We start from the raw sequence: 15856 nt of genomic DNA, 5'->3' as shown, positions 1-15856 counted from the left end.
AAGATGGGTCAGAGGTCTGAGAAGTGCCCAATAAGTTGATGGATGTAGACACAGGCATTCATTCCACTTGCTCTTGGGCCCTGTGCTGAGCATGGATGTGGAGGGCCCTAGAGATGGAGGACAACTCCTGTGTATTAGGTAGTTAGACTGCTTCAGCTTCTTCTTGACCTAGAGAAAGATGCAGAACCCCCAGGCTGCATCCCAACAGAGGGACCATAAAGCATAGCTACACATAGAAGGTGTCCCAGCCTTCCTAAGGACAGGATATCCTAAAGTTGCCTTGAGTCCCTTGACACAGAAAGCTTTTCCTGAGTGAGCACGCCACAGTGGCACCAACATTATTCTGGTGTCACTTTTCTAGCACCCAGCAAGCCCCAGGGAAGACCTGGCTCCAAGCAGAAAGTGCCAAGTCAGCACAAACAGATAAAGTCCATGCACTAAAGCTCAAGTTCATTGGTGCAGTTCGGCAATATTTACTGGCTGATTTCTATGTGCTAAGGACTGGGGGTACATTGGTAAATAAAAATAAAAAAAGCATTTTCCGCTCATTTGGGAGTTTACAATTCTGTGGGAAAGATACGTAGTAAGTAAATAAATAAAAATAAATAAACAGATAATAAAACTGTGACAAGTAGAATGAAGGAACAGAATAAGGGGTGGGGACAGACAATCTGAAAGTAAAACATTTCATCTGAAACTACAAAAAGGCAAGGAAGACAGTCATGGAAGACCAGGGGCAAGAGCAGTGTAGGTGGAGAAACAGCATGTACAAGGGCCCTGAGGCTAGAAAGCCTATGGTGAGCTCGAGGAGGCTAGTGTAGCTGCTATATCAAGGCCAGGGAGAGACCTGAACGAAACAAGTTGGAGAGGAGGCTTTTGAAATGTACAATGCTCAAACGTTTACCAAGCACGTTCCCTGGTGTTGTTATAGTTGAAACAGCCCTTTGAGGTAAGCAAGGCTGACAGGATGCACCCATTGAATTGATGAGGATACTAGCAGATATCACAGAGTTAGTAGGAGAGCTGTGATTTGGAGTCAATCTTCCATTTCTAAGCCTAGGAATCTTTTAAAGGGTCTTTCTCTCTCTCCCTCTTTCTAATGAATAATGAAATATATAGATTATAATTACAATGAGTTTAGACAAATACATAAACCCATGTAAACAACATCTCAATCAAGATAGGGTACATTTCCATCACTCGAGATAATTTGCTGCCACCTTTTGCAATCAATCACAGCTCCCCACAACCAGAGGCAAACTCTGTTATGGTTTCCATCCATATAGGTTAGTTTTGTCTGATCTTGAACTTCATATAATGGAATCATACAGTATGCTCTTGTTTATCTGGCTTTCACCCAGCATGCTTTTGAGATTCATTCATGCTGTGGCATGTACCAACATTTGGTTCGTTTGTTTGCTCAGTCGTATTCCATTGTGTAAATCTACCACACTCTGTTTATGCATTTGTCTATAGATGAACATCTGGTTGTTTCCAGCTTTGGGATGTTATGAATTAAGCTGCCAGGAACATTCTTGCACAAATCTTTTTGCAAGATATACGTTTTCATCTCTCAAGGGTAAATACCTAGAAGAGTTGTTGGATCCTAGGTAGGTGATTGATGAGTTGTTAAGAAACTCACAGTTTTCCAAAGTTGTTGTACCATTTTACATTCCCACCACAATGTATGAGGAATTTTAGCCATTTTGGTGGGTGTAAAAAGGTGGTTTTGATTTGCATTTCCCTGATGACTAATGACATTGAGCACTTTTTGTGTGCTTATTGACATTTGCATATGTTCTTTTGTGAAGTATCTGATAGAACTTCTTGCCCATTTTTGCTGCTTTGAGTGTTCTAAGAAGTCATTGCCTCTCTCAAGGTCATGAGATATTCTCCTGTATTTTCTTCTAGAAGCTTTAGTTTATTTAGGTCTATGTTCTATCTAAAATTAATTTCTGTGTGTTGATTAGTGATGAATGGACTTGTCAAGTAGGAGAACTCCTTTATTTTTATTTTAGATTTTACTTTTTATTATGGCATAACTTGCATAGAGTCAAGTACACAAATCTTAAGGGTAACGCTCAAATACTTTATATATGTAAACATCCATGTGGCCACATTCAGATCATTTGAAGACTCCTTTTTAATGTCGAGGATATTTGTTAACCTCTCTATATCGGTATTGCATTTAAGTAATAGTTATGGCAGCTTCTTGCCATATTGATTTTTCCCAAACCCATGCATTTGACAGAATGTTATGCATTTGAAGCTTGGTGCACACATGGATTTATAAGCTTCAGCAATAATCCTCTGGTTCCCCAGTGGTTTGTGGCTTGCAGTTGGGGAGCAAATACACTATACTCTACAAGAGGAGTGCTAGGAAATGCACATGAATAAACCATGTCGACTTATAGCAAATGAGCGGAAGCATAAGAATGTTTTAAACAAGGGCCAGGGACTTCAGAAGAGGGCATACAATCACTTCAGGGGTGGATCTGAGAAAGCTGGAGTGGAAGAGTCTTTTAGCCTAAAGATGGCTAGGATTCTGATAGATGGGGGTGGTTGTAGGAGGTAATTGCCAATGGCAAGAACAGCTAAAAAATGTACCTTAGTTAGAATCCAACTGAAACCAGTGTAAGCAAAAAGGGAAGGTTTTTGTTGTTGTTCTTACAACCAGGAGGTCTGGGGTGGGGGTGGTGGGTAGCCTCTGGTCTCAAGTCTGGCTGGATGCAGGGGCTTTACTGCATGGTCAGAGAGCTGACTTTCTCTATTTTCAGACAGCTTCTTCTAGACAAGGATGGCCACCAGTATCCCCCACCCTCATCTCCTCAGCTCAGCAACCTCAGTCGAATGAGTACTTCTCCTTGCCAGTATCTTCTTATCCAATTTCAGGAAACACTCTGGCAGGCGTCTCTTGGGTTAGTGTCTACTGATGAACAAATCGTTGTGGCTAAGGTAGATAGGAAACTCTGGTTGGCTAGTCTAGGTCATATGCCAACCCTGGGGGAGGTGCAGAACATCACAATGGACAGCCCATTAGTAATACAAGGAATCGAGAGGAGTTCTTGCAAAGAATCAGAAGGAGGGATGATAAAACATACTGGACAGACAACACAGCACTGTATTGCATTACAAGGGAATGTGGGCCTCAGGTAGGAAATGTGAATGGGGAGCAAAGCAGGAGGAGGCTTTGCTCTGGGCATTGAAGCACTAGCCTGGAATGTCTGTATTTGCCCAGCGGGGCGAGTCTCTGGCCTGAGTGGCATTCTCGGCAGCCCAGGAGCTGGCTACTGAACAGATTCCAGGGCAGCCTGCGCAGCCGGCATTTGGTGGCCACTTGAGAAAAGTCATACAACACCAGAGTGTGAATTACGGGGTGTACCGAATATGAAGGCAGCAAACAGAAAAGAGACAGCTTTAGACAGTCCTTTCTGCGTCTGTACTTCCAGTGCATCTTCTCTATTATATTTGAGGTAAACTCCCCTTGTAGTTACAAAGATGAACTAAATAAGGATTAGGCATTTCTGTGCCATCATTTTGCATTGGAATGTCAAAATTGGAAGATATCTTGGAGGTCATGTAGTATAGGGGTCAGCAAACTTGGGGCCATGGACCAAATCACTCTCTTTCTTTTTGTAAGTAAATTTCCCAGCACAAATGTATTTCATTATTTCACCACTATTAAACATTATTGTTTTCTATGTGCCAAGCACTGTGCTAAGCATTTTGTGTCCAACCCCTCACTCAGTGCTCCCCAAATATTCCCGTCTTGAGAGGAAACAGGAGCTTTGGGGGTAAAGCGAGTCTCTGGAGGCTGCACAGCTAGTAAGTGGCTGAGCTGGAATTTGAACCCAGGCAGTCTGACTCCACAGCTCCTGTGCTTATCTAATACACTATCGAGGCATCTCGATTTGGTCAGTAACCTAGTTTTCAAAGTATCAGTTCTCACAGCCCCAGAAATCAGAATCAGATAACAGGTCCACCTGTGGGCATAAGGGTGGCAATGCCGACATGAGTGCACAGCGGGCTGTGGAACCACTGCCATCCTTTTGGCAGCCCACACCTCCCCTCTCCCACTCACACGGGCACCACTGCACTTAGCCTGCCCTTCCCTGCCTCTGGGCTCTCTGATCCAGCAGGTATGTGTTGCCGGGGAGATGGTCCTAAATAATGCACAGCTCTGGTCGGGTCACTGCTGAGCTCAAAACCTCCCATGGCTCCCCATTGGCCACAGACTGTAACAAATACTCTCCAGCCTGGCATTTAAAACTCTCAAAGATCTGATCCTCACCAACTCCCCAGCCTTATTTCCTCACTTTCCACCTACTCAGACGCTACAGAGTGTAGTAGACAAGCTGGACTTCCTGACATGTCCCCAAACACTCTGTATCTGTTTATTTCGCCCTCCACCCCACCCAAGAGCCCAGGATGCAGACGTTGTGCAACAAGGCTTTGTGGAATGCTTGCCTGGGAGAAGAGTGAATAAGCCCATCTGGAATGCCCCTTCCTGCCCTTCTGCTCCGCCTAACAGAAGTTTATTCATTCCTCAAGGTCTTCTCCATGCACTATCCCCCAGGTTTTCCAAAGGCATTTGGCCTGTCTTCCTCTTCACTTTCCCCTCTCAACACCCATGATGGCTTCCTCTGTCCCTCGGTGATGCTGGAAGGAGGCAGTCAGAGGTCATGCTCCCTGTCCTGTGCATCTCTTATCTCACAGTGCCTGGCACATCGCCACCATACACAGCGCGGGGATTTGTGTCATTGCCCCAGTGAATGGGAGAGCAGGGCTGGGACATCCAACAGGAGACCCTAAGAGCAAGCAGCCCATGACCTTCATCACAGTAAAATGGGGAGAGACAGTGAAAAGGAGGAAGAAGGAAGGGGTGAAGGGAGGCCTCAGAGTAGGATCGACATGATTGCAAACACCTGCCCCCACCACTTCCCAGCTCGTGTGACTGTGGCCAGGTGACTTTGCATTTGAAGCTCATTTCCCTTTTACGCAAAATGGAATATAATGTTCCTCCTTAAGTTCATCTATTTATATGTTTATTAGGCTTTGTTACCTATTAAATGTGAGATTTGGGATTAATGACTTCTTCTCTGAGCCTCTGTTTCCTCCTTTGTAAAAATGAGGATATTAGTGTCTACCTCCTAGGACTTTGCGAGGGTCAAGTGAGTTTATGTCTGCAAAAAGCTTAGCTCTGTGCCAGGTACACAGTAAATGTTCAACAAATGTAAACTGTTATTAGCAATCATCACTCTGTGTGAAGCACTGGGATGCGTTTGGAGGACTCAGCAGTGAACAAAATGACAGGTCTGTCACAGAGCCATCAAGTGGCTTATTGTCAGAAGGGGATAAGAGACAGAAATGAAGAAAACAAGCTATTGGATAAAACAGTTAGCAACTGTGGCAAGTTCTGTGAAGGATGGTGTGAACCAACATAATATGGAGGCCTTCCTTAGATGCAGAATGCAGGCAACACCCAGGTAGGATTGTTGCAAGGATTAAAAAATAATACAAGCAAAACATTTACACTCAGATAGGCTATAGTTGGAAAAGAATGTCTCTTGATTAGGAGGAGGAAAAAAATTGATCTGAGGCTAAGGCATCTCAGATGTGGGTTGGGCTTCTCTTTGTTCCAAAAATGCTCCCTCCCACGTCCGTCCTTTCTCCCTACATGTCATGGGCCCAGGCTCTGTCTCTCTCCTTTGAAAGAGGGATTTATGGTCATTTGAGGTTCCTGTACCATATAATCCTGGCATGATAGGCAATTCTCCTTCCAGAACAGCACACGCTGACTGTGAAAATATCTAATTTTATGGTTGCCTTATATCATCCTTGGACAGGCAGGATCCAGATCTCTGGGCTGTTTCCCCGGATTTCACAAAGCAGGGACAGACCTCCAGCTGCCCCACCCCTGCACGCCGAGAGCAGCCTGCTGTGGGAAGACTGGCACTTGGTGGAGGGTACTTCAGGTGCTTAAAATAGATCAATTGTGCCATTCGACTATTGCAACGCAGTTGTTTCATTGGCCTTGATGGTGCCGTGAGGGCAAGAGATAACAGCCCATGGAGAAAGACCTGTGCTTTGCACAAAATTAAGCAGATGCGAGGAAGAAGCTTTGGAAATGATACAGGCAGTGGAGCGTGGAATTCTGCCAGGAGAGGGGGTGGGGCTGTTGCCGGAGAACATAGCAGCAAGCACAGCACTGGGAGCAACAGGGCGGCAAAGTGGAGCCTGTCTGGACCCCTTGTCTGCTTGGTGACACACTTAGGAAAGAGGCTAGAGACTTCTGTGTTCCAGGAGTCAATCCAGTAGCGTCATGTGAAATTGTCAAGGGACCACCCATACTCTGAGGCGAACACAAAACCAAGGTGAGGGGCTGGCTCTGGCATCTCCCTACTGCCCCTTCAATGCCCTGTCCCTGGCATGTTCGAGTCCTTCCACTGTTCTGGCTGCTCTTTCCTGGGCATGCTCCCCGTGATCCCTGTCCACCCTTGAACACAATGCTTCAGACACAGCCTAATCAGGGTTCTGCGGAGCAGTGCTGCAACCTCTTCCTGCCCATGCAGCCTGGAATCACATTGTCCAGCAGCCCACATGGCTCCATTCCTTCCTGCCAAACTTGAGATCCACCCACCCCTCCCCCACCCAACTCTCACTCCAGTGGCTGTGCCTGTTGTCAACAACACTGGGAAGTTGTGGCAGCTGAGGAGGGGACGACTTCAGGTCATTTTGGAGAGGTGTAATGACCAGATGTGGACACAGACTGAACGTGGGAGAGTGAGAGAAAAGGGAATGCACAAGGCCTACTTTCTAATTACTAATTTAGGTTGAGTGGGCGGATGGAGGTTCTGGCAATCAACTGGAACCAAAAAGTTGAAGCAGTTTTCCTCCTTTATTCTCTTTAAAGAATAAGTTTATTAAACTGTTGGTTTATGTAAGTTTATTAAAATTTAGGCTGAAATACATTGGAATACCCAGGTGGGCAACTTAGCAGATAGTCAGGAGAATGAGTCTAGAGCTAGAGAAGTCTTCGTTGTAAAGAAAAAGAGAGCAAGCTTTGCATGAATAAATTAATTCATCAACTATCTTTTGAGCACCTACTACATGCCAGGCATGGTGCTCCGCCTTCTATGAATTATTTGCTACCCTGAAGAAAATCGGCCCTAACTGAAGAAATGAGGTTGGCATTATCTACTTTCTCACCTTTCTTTCTCAAGCAGGAGAACGCCAATTTGACAGAGGAGAGGTTTTGAGTAGCCATATGGGGGTCAGTATGTGGCTTTTCAGTAACCACTCCTTAGCTGGGTGGGTGTATAAACTGCCCTTACTGTTATGGAGCTCCAGCTGTTGACTTGATGTCCTCAACTGCACCAGGCATGTCCTCTATGCCAGAACAGCCTCTGGAACAGTTCAGCCTCCCAGGGCACCTTCCTTTGGGCTGGAAAAGGTGCCCAGAGCTGGAACCAATTATCCAGAATTTCCTTCCTTCGGTCTGTGCCTCAACCCCTACTACTAGGTTCCCCTGGAAACAAAACTGACCTCTGGGAGATGGGGCGGGACGTTGTTTGCCCAACTGTATCCAACAGGATATGATATCTCCCTCTTGGGAATAGCTCAGCTAGGGAAATAAGGACATGCAGTAGGGTTTTGCTCACTTCAAGAGGACCTTAATAGCATGGCAGTGTTAATCAATTGCTAACTCCAGACAGGACTTTCTTTCATAATAATTAACAGATACGCTGCAATTTCCACATCTCTGTGTGAAGATACACTTCTCTGTGTTTGATGTTACATGGATCTCTACTAGACGGGGCTTAACAATTCAAATGCTTACAGCAGCAAGGAAACATAAAAACATTCAGCTGCTCTTGTGCAAGTTAACAGGAGGTGGTGGCAATGGTGGCACACTGGAGACCAATACCCGCTCCACTGAAAACAGCAATCTGACTGACTGACTGTTGTCACACCGGAAAATGGAGCCAGGGATGCAAGACCTTCTAGTTGTTTCTTTCAGAGAAGCTATAAATCCTAATTTTGATTTCCCAATTTCCCAGTGTTGGTAGATGGTTCAAATTCATTGAAAACCTGGTGTAGGGTAATTACAACATGTCCTATCATGCTGGTCACCAGCTGGCCCTGTTTGATCTGTGAAGGCAAAGGCCATGTCTGTTATGTTTACTGCTGTGTGCCCAGCATCAGGCCCAGTGCAGAGGTTGGCCAGTAAATATTTGTTGAGTGAACAAATGAGTAAACCAATTCTTATTCCCCATATTGGACATTCCCAGAAACTTGGCAGATTGAAAACCAGTACCTTGACTGTTCATTCCGTTACACTAGGAGATGTGACAGTTGTGCATAATGATCTGAACGGAGGGTCAGGTGGGGAGTGTGTGTTTTCTGAAGACAGACCAACTGGGGACTACCAAGCCACTGGGGACCTCCTACATGTGAACTCTTCCCTTCAGGTTCCCAGAGGTGGTGAGATTAGGGTTTAAACATCAAAAGTAGGCAGATAACCTCCTTTCTGACATGTGTTTTAACAATAAACTATCACTAGCCCTGGGGAATAGCTGATATTCGGAGGAAACCAATCCACAACAACATCTTCTCCTGGGGGGTCATTTACTTAACAAATACTATGTTATGGCTAGAATTGTGTACCCTAAATTTATATTTTGGAGTCCTAATCCATAGAACCCCCAAATGTGACCTTATTTGGAAATAGGGTCTTTATAGAGGTAAGCAAGTTAAAACAAAGTCCCAATACCACTGGTATCCTTATCAAAAGGGGAATATGGACACAGAAACACACATAATGGGAAAATAATGTGAAGAGAGAAAGGGACAAGACCAAAGAAAGGGCCTGAGGACAGGAGGAAGCTGATGAAACGAGAGAGGATGGATCTTGGCCCATTGTACATGGTATGCATGATGTTTCAACCTCAAGGATGAGCCAGCCCTGGGTTTTGTGCCTAGGAAAGCCATGCCTTTCAGGAGCTCTGGGTGTTCCGACCATGTGAGGAGCACTGCATTTATGGGACACAGAATCGACTTTGGTGCTCAGGGCCTCTGGCACCCTGGGGTCAACTGCATCTCCCGTAGACCAAGAAGAGAGGCCTGGAACAGAATTTTCCTCATGGCCCTCAGAGGGAACCAACCCTGCTGAAACCTTGCTTTTGGACTTTTAGCTTCCAGAACTGTGAGGTAATACATTTCTGTTTTTTAAGCCTCCCAGTTTGCAGTACTTTGTTATGGCAGCTCTAGCAAATCAATATACACTGTTTTGTTTTATAGACACTTGTTACATGCCAGGCACTGTTTTAAGCAATTCACAACTATTAACTTATTTATTCTTTACAACAACTCTATGAGAGAGGCACTATTAATTATATTCCCTGTGATTATCATTAGAGATGAAGAGCTGAGGTACACAGGAGGTAAGTGACTTGCCCAAGGTCACACAGCAAGTAAAGGGCAGAACTGGAATTTGAATCCAGCTATTTAGTTCCATTCTGCGCCCTTAAGAGCTACAGGAGAACAATTTAATTGGCAAAGGTGCTTACATACTTCTGGTTGTTTTCTATTCTTTTACAATGGTATCTGGCTAATGTTGGGTATCAGCCAGTTGTTGACCATTCACCACGGCAGATGTTATCTCAGCAAGATAAAGCTTTTGCCAGATAGGAAAGCTGGAGTTCAGAATTGATATCACTTCCTTTATGCAATACAACTACTCTTAAAATCACATTGTGATTTGCAGAGATGTGTTATAGTCATCATATTGTTATATGGTTTTTCAATTGTTCCTTACATTATTCCTCTCACCCCCCTTAGCCTCAAGTAATCATTTGTCAACTATGGTTGCATTGGGAAGCACTGTTGTTGTGTTTTTTAAATCTCTGTCCTTATAAAGTATACAACCATCTGTATTTTATCTGTTTTGCAAATATAGACTTTTTTTTAGAGGGCATCCTATGTGCTTGTATTTATAAAAGCACATTTTCTCAAGGAATTCTTAGAGTTCCTGACATGGTCAACGACATCAGCAGAGGAAGGTCATCATGCTCCTTGTGCTGCATATCTTTAGTTCTGAACTCCCTGCCTCTCCAGATCCACTCTGCTCCCTTCTCTACCCTGCAATGTACCGTGGGAGGCTGACCATGATGTGCCCTTCAACTGCCTTCCTTGCTCTCTGTCTCTTGGTTGGATTATCACTGTAGGAGATCCGTGGGGTTGCCATGCATGGACTGGCTGCCTTTTGGGAGCCAGGGGCCACAGCTCCTGCCAGGCAGTCCTTACCCTATAGCTTGCTGGGTCTCTGGGTTCCTTTATTTGTTATTTTTTGCCCATCAGGCCTGGGGACAGTTGTGATATGAGTGGTAATGAGCTGCTGTTACTATCCTCCTGGTACTGGACCATCCTTGCTTCTCCTCGTTTATTTCTCTACACCCTTCTTGCACACTTGCAAAGACGCCTTCTATTTAGCTCCCTTCAACTTGCCCATCTGTTCCCTGCCAGGACCCTAACAGATAGACTCCTCTTCTCCTTCATCCTATTAACTCAATCGGGTGTTAGGCCACATAGGCTTTATTTTCTAAAGGATCTTTCCCCTTATTTCTATTCTTACAGCCATCAAAATCCTGGCCCTCAGACTGTTTCTGAACTAGTGTAATTTTCTCTCACCTAGGATCCTAACTTCCTGCATTGCCCTTTTCAACCCATGCCATATACAACAGCAGGTTAATAATCTTCCTGAAAGCTATGGCTTCCCTATGGACAGAACCTGGTGGTGGCTACAATACCCCCAGCAAAACAGGCTAATTTTCAACCAGAGGGGGGTTGGCTCTGATGGTATCATCACTGCAGAATTTTGCTCTACTCAGCAGCCAACTCAATTTCGGGTTCAGGTCCTTCCCTGAGACTCAGTGCCAACGAGTTTCTCATGTTATTTCACTTAATCCTCACAACAACCCTGTACATTGGCATTACTGCTCACATTTTACATACAATAAAATTCAGGCTCAGAGATAAGATCTATCCTGCCCAAGATCACAGAGGGAGTACACCAAAGGTCTTGCATTTGAACTCGGGAATCTATAATTCAGAGCTCAGGTTCTTACCACCCCAGGTGTTGCTTATCCCATGACATCTTTGTGGGGGTTGTATGCCCGCTCAATACCCTCTTCAACAAAACTTGTTGACATGCCAGTCCATGATAGAGACCCAGGAAGAGGTCTGAGGGCAGGAGGAAGGTGATGATGGCTCTAGATAACCTTGTACATGGTGTGTATGATGCTTCAACCTCAAGGATGAGCCAGCGCTGGGTTTTGTACCAAAGAAAGCCATAGCTTTGAGGAGCTCTGGGAGTTCCGACCCAAGTGAAGAACACAGCATTTTATGGGACACAGAAATGACTCTGGTGCTCAGGGCCTCAGGTATTCTGGGGTCAACCGTCACCCCTCGCTTTGGACCTAGAGGCTTTGGAAATCCTGGGCCGACATGGGAATGAGAGACACTGACAGGGGATAACCAAAAACTTTGTTGCCTAAGAATATGCACTTCAGATGGTGGTGCCCACATGGCTCTAGGGTTTTGTGAGAGCAAGGGATCTTGGGTCAGCTCCCTCCTTGCTGTGTGGTTCAGGAAAATGACCTGGATGAGTGTGTGATGACAGACTGGAGGCTCTGAAGGAACAGGACCAAGGTGCATGGAGAGTGCACATCAGGGGGATGCTAGCTGGGCTGGGGAGCTGGGAGGGCTTCTGCAGCTCAGGAAGGTGAAGAGACCAGCTGGGGTGAGGGGGGAATAGACAGAGGAGCAGGTGTTAGAGGGAACGGAAGGAGGTATATGGGATGGGAACATGGAGAATGGTGCAGTGTGGATGAGACAGGCTGTGAGCAAGGCTGGGCCAGGCCACTTGGGACCTGCAGGTCTCACTGAGGGGTTTCCTCTCACATCTTAAGAGCAATGAGCATTGAGCATTTGTAAAAAAATAATTTTAGAGATGGAGGAGGGAGAGAGAGAGAAACATCAATGTGAGAGAGACACATTGATTGGTTGCTTCCAGTTCGCGCCCCGAACCCAAAACCTAGTTATGTGCCCTGACCAGGAATCTAACCTGAGACCTCCTGGTGCACAGGATGAAGCTCCAACCAACTGAGCCACACCAGCCAGGGCAGGATCCGAATTTTAAGCAGAGTGTGATGTAGAGGGTGGATGGGGAGAATGGAAGGGGCTGGAGTGGATGACGGGAAACCAGTTAGTGGGCTGCCTCAGTAGGTCAGGAGACAAATGACGGATCCTTGGAATTAAGTTGGGCACAGGCTAGGGCAAGGAAAGGCTGGCGGTAGACCCAACAGAGGCCAAGGTAGAGGCAATTGCTGTTTTCCCTTTCCTTCCGCTGAAGCTCTTCGAGTGTGCTGTCTCAGTGTTAGCCCAGGGTTCCTGAGCCCTGCGTGTCCTGCTCATGCCTTTGGTGTCTTCTCCCTGCAGAGAGCTCTCCTTTCCGTCCCTAGTGGCTCTGAGGGCCAAACCCCACCTGTTACATTCTGCAGGTCTGAACCACCACCTACTCCATCATCTCCAAAATTACCCCTTTCTCTCAAATTCCTGTCTTGAAGCTCAGCTGGATTTCAGAAGAAAGGAAAGTGCACAAAAATGAAACAAGAATGCACACTGAGGTGTCGCTGAGTGACCACTCCCCCGTTTTTGCCATCTAAGGCATGTGTTTCTTATTGATAAAAACAATATACATATGTTTGCAAAGCATTTTTCTCATAATCCAGTGTAATCCTGAAAATCACACTTCTGGGGCTCCTGTCAATTTATGATGACGGTATAACGTCCGAGAGGTTGAGTGATCATATTGTCATAATGCTTGCTAATGTCATAAAGCCAACAGTGGCAACTGCCAAAACAGCCACTGCAGTGACGACGACAGGCTGACCACCATCGCTGACATGATGCCGGCCATGCCCAAGGCCCCACATTCTGAATTTTACACAACACATTGACGTGTATCTCCATTCCACACCGAGGGAGGGCCTGCCATTCCCGTTTTGTGGATGGGACCACCCTGCTGTGGACCACAGCTAATAAATGGAAAAGGAGAACTGGAACCCAGGACCACCCGATTCCAGGGACCACGCTCTGTCAGCCCTTACACACTGTCCCAAGGCTGAAGCCCCTCCTCTCCCCAGAGGAAGTGATGAGGACTCAATAATAAGCTCATGCTTTGCTCCCACTTCAGTGGTGACCTTGAACCATGGATTAGGAACGGTATGCACTGTCAAACTACCATGCATCCAAGAACCCTTCATAATCCAACTATTAATTCCATGACTTGAAGAAGATATTGTAAACCTTTAGAAGATTTCACCTATGAGATGGGAGTAACAATGCAATCCCACAGGTTGGGTGTGAGAGTTTGGGGTGCTCATGCAGGTGAAATGCTTAGCACGGTGGCTGGGGGAGAGTGAGGACCCAGGAAACGGAAGTGAAAGAAAAGCTGAGATGCTCTTAGGCTTAATTTCAGGCATGAGGATTAAGTTAAGAAAGTCACATCACAAAGGGGAGAGCATTTTTGCTTAGATCAGGTCGCCCCAGAGATGTCCTGTCAACACCCTGTTCTGTGTCCTTAGGACCCTGCCACACCTTCACTCCAGAGAGGTCTGATTTCTGCTCTCTCCACCTGCAGGCTCAGCGCTGGGAGGAGCCTCAGTGATGATGGAGCCCAGCCCCTGAGCCCTGAGCCAGTCCCTCTCCAGTGCTGCCCAGGGAGCACTTCCTCTTATGGGGACTTCAGAGACCTCTAGGCTGCCCTAATCACTCTACTCTGTCTATTTTCCACTAATCTCCTGACTTAGAAAAAGTGTCTAGAATGACATTTTTGTCAGTCCTCATCTTCTGCAGTTTCAACTCTATTGGTCATTATTTCTTTTTTTCTTTTTTTTTTTAAAGTAAAATCTCTGTTTCATTCCTTCAAGAATACCCAGTGTTGCTAACAGGACAAGAATTCCTTACAATTCCAGAGAGAGAAAAGGGGGGGGGGGTCCAGTAGCTTATTTTACCTTATTTCTTAGCTCCTTGAAAAAAAGGTGAGCCCTCTTTCTGTTCTGTCATTTAGTGAGAAAGGACGCCGATAAATCCAGTTTTTGCTAGAGACAGTGAGAAGTGACAGGCTGTTCACATCTTTATTTGCCTGAAAGCACCAGATGCAGACATGTGGCCCACTAAGTGATCGGGTCTACAGAATTTTGCCCTTTCCCTGAGCCCGGTGTGAAGCCAAAGCACCGTTCCAGGCTGGCAAAACCAAGAGGCACATTCTTTGGCTGAAAGAGGCAAAGCGAGTCCAGCCTCGCTCGCTTGCTTCGCGCAGCCATGTAACACACAATGGGAGGCAGCAGAGAGAAGTCATACAAATACATAGTAAAGAAATATTTCATTTCCATCACAGTGGTTTTCGCTCTTTTCCGTTCCTCCTTGCCAACAGCCTGGAAATGGAGGGAAGGTGAGGGAACAGTGGGTTTGATCTGGACACAGTCTAAGAAGGTTCTGATTTTCCTGGTATTGCTGCTCAGCTCTAGCTTTTTTTTTTTAGAAGAAACTTGTAGATTCTTATATTTGAAGGGTCTCTAATTCAACCCCTCTCCTTTTACAGACAATCTGGGATCCAGAAAGGAGACTGATGGGCAAGTCAGAGACCCAAGGAAGCGAATGCTCCTAGGGGTCCCCCGGTTCAATAACCCCACCTGCTGCTGCAATGACCCAGCAAGCTCAGCTGATGAGGGAGCAGGAGGGGGACTTGACCCAGCCCTCCCCTTCAGGGTGGTGCCACAGCGGGTGCCCCACGGTCTAAGGGACTACAGTGATAAGAAATGGACTGGGCCTCTTTGTATTTCTGGCTGCATTTCTCAACAACTGGGGCCCAGCCTAGTAGCAAAATGTCTGGTCCTGGCTCTGCAAAGCAGTTGTTGCCTCTGGCATGATAGAGGCCTTGGCCAAAGGGCTTGTCTCTTTCTCTCCTTCTGGGCATGGCTCAGCAGCCGACAGCTCTGTGGAGAAAGCAGCTCCGGCCCATGGGGCTGCAGGCACTCAGGAGAGGGATCTTTTACAATCCCCAGACCCACCCACCGAGGGCCAGCCTCCCTGCTCCTCCCAGCTCCAGGACCAGCCGAGCTCGCCGTGGCTTTCCAGCTGTGTGGAGAGAGGTCTCCTCAGAGCCCCCACAGTCAGACAATGGCTTCGGAGGCCTTCCCAGGCACTGCTAGAAGGAGACAGGCAGCCTTCCTTGCAGAGGCAAGTGGCGCTGCCTGCCCATAAAACATTGGCAAAATGATCACGAAAAACCAGACCCCCGTTTCTCTGCGGGAGAGCACAGAAAGGACCACGAAGGAGTCTGGGGGCCCTGTGTCCACCCAGATGCCAGGATTCCTTCCTCCTTCCAGGCAGCCCTGGCGCAGGCTCCTGCACCTCCCGCCCCCACCCTGTTCCCATGGCAAAGGAGAGGAGGACCCACTTACTGCTCGAGTTCATGGTGATGCCTTTGCACTGGGTCTTTCATTCAATACGGAGGCCCTGGTTGCTTTTAAAATCTTCCGATCTTCCGACCTCACTCATCACCTGGGGGTGAAAAGGCAGTCCAGTGCCAGCTCTGTATCCTCAGGTGCTCTCTCTCCCTCTGCCGTCCCCTCTCAGTCTGGGCTGTAACCACTGGCCTTGAAGGCGAGTGGACTAAGAGGCGCAGGTGAGAGCAGGGAGGAAGAGGAGGCGGGCAGGACACGGGTGCCCGGGTCTTGGTGCCCCGGTCTTGCTGCCCTCGGACCCGAATCAGAGGCAGAAGCAGGGCTGG

General features: G+C 46.8%; 1 protein-coding gene across 1 annotated transcript in view; it reads right to left on the bottom strand.

Annotated features, from left to right (window-relative positions):
• ABLIM3 (actin binding LIM protein family member 3) overlaps positions 1-15568 on the bottom strand; it is a gene marked incomplete at its 5' end in the record, with an annotated part of 102377 nt that extends 86809 nt beyond the window's left edge. Inside the window, 2 exon segments of the mRNA XM_079773257.1 lie at positions 15528-15555; positions 15557-15568. Coding sequence (XP_079629383.1) covers positions 15528-15555; positions 15557-15568 — 40 coding nt within the window.
• Positions 15569-15856: the final 288 nt, after the last annotated feature.

This window comes from Cnephaeus nilssonii, assembly GCF_951640355.1.
Source record: "Cnephaeus nilssonii genome assembly, chromosome: 5".
Classification (NCBI taxonomy): Eukaryota; Metazoa; Chordata; class Mammalia; order Chiroptera; family Vespertilionidae; genus Cnephaeus; species Cnephaeus nilssonii.
Note: the sequence above shows the minus strand (reverse complement) of the source record. Positions and strands in the feature narration are given on the sequence as shown.